Here is a 9,026-nt window from a genome sequence, read left to right as displayed (position 1 = left end):
AGCATTGTTTTTATACATAAAAGACAGCATTTATTTCTAGCGTATTGATCATAATTGTACAATAGTCTACCTTAGAATGTCTCTTAAGTTATGTTCAAAGAATGTATCATTTTAGTCAGTAGAGGCGAGCAGTTTTTTGAAGTTGAAAATTATGATTATGGGTAGAATCCGTTAACATTTTAAGATGCAAATGGATAAAGCCATCTCTATAATGTGTGTGTTCACTGGCCTTGATGAGGATGATACATTTTGTCCTCTTGATTTAACATATATTTTAGCAGTTTAAATATACAAGCACTGATAAACATTTTTCATCTAAAATGCTAGTTTTTTGAAACAGTTTCATTATACAACAAAATTATGTTGGGTTGATCTGGACATTTCAGCATATTGTTTTATACTGAAGAGGCAGTGCTGAGTGGAAGGTGCATGTGCCTGGCTTTCTGTCTTGATTCTGTCATGAAGTAGCTGTGTGACCTTGTGCAAGTCATTTCATCTGTCTTGACTCTTTACTCAACTGTAAATTGATGTTCTCATCCAGCTAAGTCTCTAATAATGAAATGCCCACTTAAAAAAATAGAATCAATTTTAATGGTTTTTTTTTCTTTTTTTTAGCATTTTTAGTGAGAGTATTGTAATGCACATTATTTGAATAGGAAGGTATATATTTTAAATGTTTATTGTATATGTATTATTTTTTGGTATTACTAAGTATTAATCCCAGATATCTTCCATGTGCAATTCCAAGAATATTAACATCTGAATTTTCTTTGACCCAGATTATATAATTTATAGGCTTTAATACATATGAGGCCCCTTGCTACAGTTCTTCCAAAGAGGCGGTCTACAACTCAGCTCTTCTGAAGATACCATTTTGTTCTAGTGTTCCCAATATTTAGCTTTCTTACGTAGTGTAAAGAGTTAACTCCTTTAATTATCTAGCTCCATATGTATTATGTAGCCAGTTGACCATGTCGAATTCTTTAGGAAGTTACATAAATGAAATTAAAATGATCTTTGGATTCTTTAGTGCGGGGTTTTTTGATTTGTTGGGTTTTTGCCTGTTTTCAGTGGTGAAATGGGTCTTGTCTTGTGGCCATGTGGCCGTATCCTGTGGCCGTTTACCAAAGTGTGTTCTTCTTGATATCAATACATATTACTAAAGAAAAACAGCCCTGTGTGTTCAAATAAATTTAGGATTTGCTGAGATAAAAATTATATTTATTTTGCACATTTAATATGTTAATGGTGATGTTTCAAGAGAAAGGTATGTTTTGTAGAATTTCCCAAACTTACTCCACCGAATAATTTCTTTTTTGGTCTTTCTTTTTCTTCTTATTTTTCCATAATTTCTTTTAATATTCTGTCCAACATGTTTTGGGTAGATACACGCAGATTCTGATATGCCTTTTAATGCTCATCAGTAGGAGATCCTGCCGATTTTGAGGACAAGCTTGGCCCTACCTGTAGGTGCTGCCCTCAGCCCTGTGGCACATGATGGGAGTGGGGCGGCCTTCATTCAACCACACCAGCTTTGTCAGGCTTTCTTAAGAGATTGTTAGTCTTGATTCCTGACTGCTAAATGATTAGGCTCAGCATTTAATTTGTACTGTAAAAGGAGCTGTAATTCAGTTCAGTAGTGAAGGAGTCCAATCCAACCTTGAACTTAGTGCTAGGCATTATTTATCAAAAATCACTGTAAGAAAAATTGTATAGTTATATAATCCATCTAGCCATTTTGTTTGGTATCTAAAATTTATGCCTGTGTTCCTGGACCACATTTTTTGGTCCCTTTCTGTGGAAATGCTTTAACTCAATTTTATCTTGGTATTTTTCCTTTTTAGGTTGAGAGGGACAATAAGAAATTGCTCTGTGAAACTCATTGCTATATATATGTGAGGATATTTTTGAGGACTTTGTTTTTTATACTATAACGTAGCTTGTGAAGACCCATGGGATAAATTTCAGATTTTTGTCCCAGGAAGAATTGTATTTCTTCTGAGCAATTTCTTTTTTTCCTTTTTAAAAATACTTACGACTACTGTAAATATTGACACTGATTGTGTTTCCTTATTTACATTGCTTTCTGAAAGCTTTGTGCCAAATTTGTGGTCCAATCTTTCACAAATATGTAGCCTTCTACTCTGAGTTTTTTTCATCTTTATTTAAGGCAGTATAGTTTTGGAGTTAAGAATGCAGACATTGGAGCCAGACAGCCTGGGTTCAGACCTTGGTTCCATCATTCATTAGCTGTGTTAGAAGGGGCATGCTGCTTAATCTCTGCAAACCTCAGTTTCCCCATCTGTGAAATGGGGTCAGTAGTACCCTCAAAGGGTTATAGTGAAGATTACCTGAGAATAATAGATGTAAGAACCTGTAAGAGTTCTTGACATACCTCTTTTCCATTTTCATATTCCCATTGTTTTATATTCCCTTTGTCTACTTTTAAACATACTTGATTTATTTATAATATTCTACTTGTTGTAATCAACCTAAAATATTTCTTGGAACAAAGCAGAATAAGCATAAATACATGGTGGTTTTCTTAGCACATTGTATTTTACAGAAAATACATCAATTAAAAACATTCACAATTGCTTTCCCATAACGATTTCTAAATTTACAGAAATTTTGAAACTGGATATACATGAAGATTTACTTTTAGTCTACTTAACTTTCATTCTCTTCCCTTTTCCCTCAAACACACATCACCAAACAAATTTTCTGTATTATTTGTGTAGGTGTGACAGTGGTTTTCTTAAGACTTTTTTTGTTACACCCTCTTAAGTTAAAAGTTTCACTATCATTTGAAATCTGTCACAAGACCAGGGAAGTGCATTCATTATACAACTATTTAATAAATAAGTTCCCCAGTTTGAAGAGCGAGACTTTTATGTGAGTTCAGGCCAGTTGAAGACATTTACAAAGAATTAGTTGTTTGTTATTGCTATGTGAGTTGCAAGAATGGAAAAAAAAGAAATTCTTTCTTCAATACTTCCTTCCAGGCTGAGTCATCACTAGAGAGTGGGAAGGGCAGCAGCAGCAGAGAATCCAAACCCCAAAGCTGATATCACAAAGTACCATTTCTCCAAGTTGGGGGCTAGAGGGGAGCCATCATGAGCGATGTTACCATTGTGAAAGAAGGTTGGGTTCAGAAGAGGGGTAAGTGTTCAACAAAACCAAAAATCATATGGTTGGTAAGTGCTACCAGTTAGTGGTGTCCTGGAAGCTGATATTTTTTTTCTGATGCTGTTAACAAAGTAAACTGTAATATACTATGTCCAGTAAGAGAGAAATGATATTTAGCACGTGTGTTAGAAATTTGCTTGTTATGTGGGAGTTCTTTATATAATTCTTGATTTCGATCATTTATAATCAAGTTATGAAGGTTTGGCTTTCCTGTATGTTGTGTGCATGCATGTTACAGAAAATCTGTGTTGTGTCTTTTCTGTGCTGCCTACAGACTGTATAACCCAGAGAGGTATCTTTAGAATGATTTAATATCTAGAAAAGTGTCTAACTTGTATTTATTTAAAGACATGTAAGCATAAATAAATTATTCAATTAAGCCAATTTGGGTGGTGACAGGGGAAAGGCTTAAAGTAGTAAAAGGGGAAGGGTTCCCACAAACTCATGGATTCAACAGTCTCATGAATTAGGTTAGTCAAGTCCTGAAGTAAAAGACCAAGTGAGGAAAGGGGTACTTTGTGTGTTTATGTTGATGCCTTTATTTTTTATGATCTACTTTTAGTATTTCTTGTTCAGTCCTACTTTAGTTAAGTAATTCATATACATGACTATACTTTTGTAATATTAAAGGAAGAACTCTTCAGTGTAAAACTTAGTTTATCCTCTATGAGATCACCTGCTAATGTGGTCAATGTGTTTATTAGAAATCTAGAGTTTAGACTAGTTGCCAGGCAACAACTGTTTATCCACATGGCCAAGTTGAGTAGGATGAGGGTTCCATTCTCAGGACTTTTAAGTTACTGTATATATTTTCTTCTGGTTAAAGGTTACCTCTTAAATAGTGATTTTAATATTCTTTTAAGGTCTGTACATACCTGTCCTGAAAAGCTGTTGACAGTAGTTAAATGTGATTATATACTGTTGAATTTTAAAAAAATTGGTCTGATTGAGTTATAATTTACATGCAATAAAATTCACCAATTTTAAGTGTACACTTTGATGAATTTTGCTCTGTTTATACAGTAGTGTAACAAACACTATAATTATAACAGAACACTTCTGTCACCCAAAAAAGTACCCTCCATCTTTGTAATGACATTTCCATAAATATGTTTTGTTCTTATGAAAAAATAATAATTTACTATTGCTATCTTAGGTGAGTTTTAGAATAAATATTTAATATAAACTAAAAGGCTGATTTAAAAAAAAAAAAGTACCGTCATTCCCTGATGCAGTCAGCCCTCTTCCGTCAACTCTAGTAACCACTAATCTATTGTTACTATAATTTTGCTGTTCTAGAATTTCATATGAATACAATCATATAATACATAGTCCTTTATGTCTGATTATTTTCACATAGCATAATAATTTTAAGATTCATCTATGTTGTTGTGCATATCATTAGTTTCTTTCTTTTAATTGTTGAGTGGTATTGCCACTGTGAACGTATGACAGTTTATGGGTTTACTAGCTGATGCACATTTGGGTTGTTTCTAGTTTTTGACTATTATGAATAAAGCTGCTATGAACATTTACGTGCATGTCTGTGTGTGATGTGTCTTCATTTTTGGGGGGCACTAACCTAGGAATGAGATTGCTGGGTCATATGGTAAGTGTATGTTTAACTATAAAAACTGGCAAACTGTTTTCCAAACTGGCCGACTCTTTGTATTGATTTCTTTTGTTATTCTAATATTATAAATTTGGAAAGCATTTTCAGATTTCAGTGCTCTATGAGGTATTTTTTTGTTTATATTTTAACTTGTCTTTTATATTATTTTTCTTACTTTGTTTTTTTTGGGGTGGCAAGCCACTTAAACCTTTAGAGTTTTACTTTATTAATCTCTAAAATGGGTTCTCACGAGATCATTGTGAGGATTAAATGAATAATGGATATGGATATGTTTTGACAAATTTAGCATAAATGTAAGATGTTGCTAATACCACATTTTATCAAGGGTTTAGGGTGGTTCTTGAGTCTATTTAATTAATTGTGTCTCCTCTGAAATACCATAGTAGAAGGTTGGTATATAGTATATGGGATATAGAAAAAGTTAAAGAGAATTTCTCAATGTTTTTCCTGCAGTGGTTAGGGAAAGAGAATTCGTGTGTGTGTGTGTGTGTGTGTGTGTGTTTCAGGAAGTAATAGTCTTATAAGAATTTGAATAGTACACAAAGATATAAAATGAAAAGTCAAAATCTACTCTCTACCTCTTCCAACTAGTTTCTCTTCTCAGAGGTAACCATTTTAGACCTTTTCTATTTTTAATTCTGATTATTCCACTTTTATATATAATATGCTAAATTTTATTTTTGACGAATCTTAAGTAATCTAGTATGCCCCCATTGTGAAAAATGAAGAATTTAACTTCTTAATAACTATTCTCTTCATTTTTCCTTTTTTTTTTTTTTCCCTCTATGGCTAACCATCTAGCTCTCGCACCATTAATTCTATAAATTATTTAGCCATCATCCTGCCACTTTACAAGTTGAGAAAAATTAGTACCCCTCACAATGTTTCTCTTGAATTCCCCGTATTCCTTTCCCAATTTATGCCAACTGTAACATTTATTTTATATTGGCAAGGTTTAATAGTTATACTTGTTAATTCCAAAAAGCGGTCATCAATATTATGCTTATGTAAATAATATTAACCACTAAACAAAGTAGTATGATGAGTGTGATGGGATCTGTAGAGAACAAATGGATTTTTTACAGACTGTTGGCACTCAAGACCATGTCGTACTGTAGTTTGGCTTCTAGTTTGGGCTATAGCTGTTTTTCTTGGATTTTCTAATTGCCACATTTCCCCTTAGTGGTAGAAAACTGTACGCCTTCATTCTGGAAAGCTGGTTATCCAGCTTTTTAATTGTACTATTGGTCGAAGTTCTCATATGAACTGGTTTTTTTCTGGGTATGGTGCTCAGCTAATACCATATTATTTGCATTCTTGGACAAGTTCTGTGTTCTCTTAGATGTTACGTCTTTCCTCTTTTTGGTTTGGATTTATTTCACAATTTGCTTGAGTACTTCCCGAAGTATTTATTGGGTTGTCGGAAAAGTCATGACGCATTTTTGCAATGAAAAACATAGAAAAAATAACATCATGATTTTTCCGCCAACCCAGTAATTTTTTCAGAAAGCATGTGTGTGAGTCCTTGTCATCAGTATTTGAAAACGTTTCCCTTTCACACCTGGTACATACCTTGGTTGGGTATAGAATTTAGGTTTTAAATCACTTTCCTCCAGAGTTTTGAAGTTTGCATTCCATTATGTTTTAGTAACCAGTTTTACTGATAAGAGACTTATTGCTAATGTGAGTAATATCTTTGTAGGTAACCTGTTTTGGTTCTCTGGAAGCTTTTGTGTTGATGCCTCTTTACCCTTGAAATTTAAGGAGGATGAGTTATAGTCCATTGTAATTCATCCTATAAAGCATTTGGTGGTGGACCCTTTGAAAATGTAGACTTTTGTGTCTTTTTTTCAGTTCTGGGAAATCTTCTGTATTTCTTTTATTATTTCTTCCCTCTGTGCTCCCTGTATTTTTTTATGTTATTTTTTTTAAAATTTCCCCTAGAGCTTCAATATCAGTGCACTGTTTTAAAATTTTTCCTTCATTTTTTTAGTGTCTTTTTTCCCCCTCTTTGTTCCTTGACTTTTTCTTCTAGCCCTTTATTGAATTATTTCAGCTATTACCTTATATTCCTGGGAATTGATTATAGTTTATAACCACCTGCTCTTATTTTACATATATAACATAATCTTAATCTTAGGACGCTAAATAGATTTTATTTTTAAGTTTTTTCCTCCTTAGAAGAATTCTTTCACTTTGTTTATTTTGGTTCTTTTTTGGTGGTGGTAGTTTTATTCAGGTAGCTGGTGATCCCTGTTTGGGTATATTTGTGAATGAAAGGCTGGGGTTACTGGTAGGGTCCTCTGTGTAGTTTTACAGTTTATCTGTTTTCTACATTTATGACAAGTTAGAGTCACTGAATACGGATTTGTGATGGTGGTATTTAACTGTACTCTTGAAAGCATTAGTTGAAATATTAGGGAAAACCAAATTGGGCACTTTTTTTCTGCACCATTCTTAATGTATTTCTTTAAAGAGATTTAGTACTATTTTAATAAGAATTTTGTGTTTTAGTCAAGTAAATTTCATTATGTAATCTATTGCTGGTTGGCTATATTTTGGTTCAAAGAATTTATTCTAAAAGAGCATTGTTATTTGCTGTCTGGTTTACCTTGGGCAGATTGTTATCACCTGAACTTTGATGTACTCATTTAAGAATAAATATGGTAATATTTACCTTCTTTACCTCACTGTGTGGTTTAATATTATGGGATAATGTGTATAGAGAAGTATTTTTAAAGTACTAATAATAAAGGGTACTGATATAAAAAGTTATAATATAGCCCTTACTTTGAATATCAGTTTTGTTTCTGAACTCTGTATTAATGAATCTGCTTGTTAGTTCCTACTCAGATATAATCTCACTGTATTTGTACTTTTAATGTGAATAAGTTGTTATTCAGTAAATATCTTCCAGGACAAGGAAAAAAAAAAGACTTAAAGATAATTATTGATAATGTGTAGCATAAAATGCTTTCTTAACTTTGTTATTAGTGGCATATTAGTAGTGAAGCCTTTTTTCTGTACTTTTTTGGAGCAGTTGCAAAATGGTGAGTATTAATTGAGATAACATTCACATAGTGTTGTTGGTGTTAGAAATGACAATGAAAGAAACACAGAGTAAAGTATTGTCTACATTTTCCTCCTCGATAGTCCTGGCGGAGCACCTCACAATTTGGCTGCACTTTAGCATACTCAGAGACACCTGTGTATATAGTGAACACTTGTCAAATTATCTCCTTCAAAGAGCAGCCTGTAAGGTGTACTCCAGGTGACTAGAAACCTCTAAGCTGTTGGGTTGTCGGAAAAGTCATGATGTATTTTTTCTGTGTTTTTCATTGCAAAAATGCGTCATGACTTTTCCGACAACCCAATAGATGTCAGAAGTTCTGCTTTCTTAGTCTGTTCCATTATAGCTAGTAGTAGTATTTGCTCTGAAGAAACTCACTGTGTTAATAAAGGGGAAATTTAACCAGCTTAAAAGGTCTAAGTTACAGAATTAAGTAGATTGCAGTAGTATTAATCCAGGGCTTATTGTAATTTATAAAATTTTGTTTGCTTAATAGTACCGTTTCTTAAAAACCTATGTATGCGGTCTTATCAAATATGGAGAGCTGGTTCCTTGATGAGTTAAAATCTGTAACGTATTTCTAGTCAGCTCATAATCTTACTGTTTTGAAATTGGTACAGATTGAATGGCGGTTTTTTTATCATTAAAAACATTTTGATTGATGAAACTGCTGTGTGTATGTGTTAATTCCTTATACTCTTTCTCGTATGGTTATCTAACAAATTGAACTTTGATGTGCGTTTTGTGTATGTAACCAGTTTGTGCTTTCAAAGAACTTTTCTCCTTAGTTTGCCTTGTCTTATAGGTTCCATTTCAGGGATATCGTAAATGTGTCCTGTGAATTAGATTTGTCTTATATTCTATGTAATAGTTTGTTTAGATGAACTAGAATGTTAGTATTTGGCAATTCAAGCTAAAACATTATGAATCTATGAGTTGTTTCACAAAATAGCTTAATCCCACTATACAAAATATACTTTAGGAACCTTAAAGATGGTAAACTGGGCTATGTTTTAATGTGTGATTATTGTGATGTAGTCAGTTATAAGTTGTTATAGAAAACAAAATGCACTATTTTGAGGGTGTTCATCTAAGTCCAAGGGCCTTTCCTTCTCCTTTACTTTGTATGCACTT

At 33.0% G+C, this 9,026-nt stretch overlaps 1 protein-coding gene across 8 annotated transcripts in view; it reads left to right on the top strand.

Annotated features, from left to right (window-relative positions):
- The first annotated feature begins 2,979 nt into the window (after nucleotides 1-2,979).
- The window catches only part of AKT3 (AKT serine/threonine kinase 3), a 256,037-nt gene continuing 249,990 nt past the window's right edge, over nucleotides 2,980-9,026 (top strand). For all 8 annotated transcript variants that reach the window (XM_019647580.1, XM_019647579.1, XM_019647583.1 and 5 more), the window contains exon 1: nucleotides 2,980-3,162. In XM_019647580.1, the coding sequence (XP_019503125.1) occupies nucleotides 3,117-3,162 (46 nt within the window). In that variant the 5' untranslated portion in view covers nucleotides 2,980-3,116. The remainder of the gene's footprint in view (nucleotides 3,163-9,026) is intronic.

This window comes from Hipposideros armiger, unplaced genomic scaffold (genome assembly GCF_001890085.2).
Source record: "Hipposideros armiger isolate ML-2016 unplaced genomic scaffold, ASM189008v1 scaffold_113, whole genome shotgun sequence".
Classification (NCBI taxonomy): domain Eukaryota; kingdom Metazoa; phylum Chordata; class Mammalia; order Chiroptera; family Hipposideridae; genus Hipposideros; species Hipposideros armiger.
Note: the sequence above shows the minus strand (reverse complement) of the source record. Positions and strands in the feature narration are given on the sequence as shown.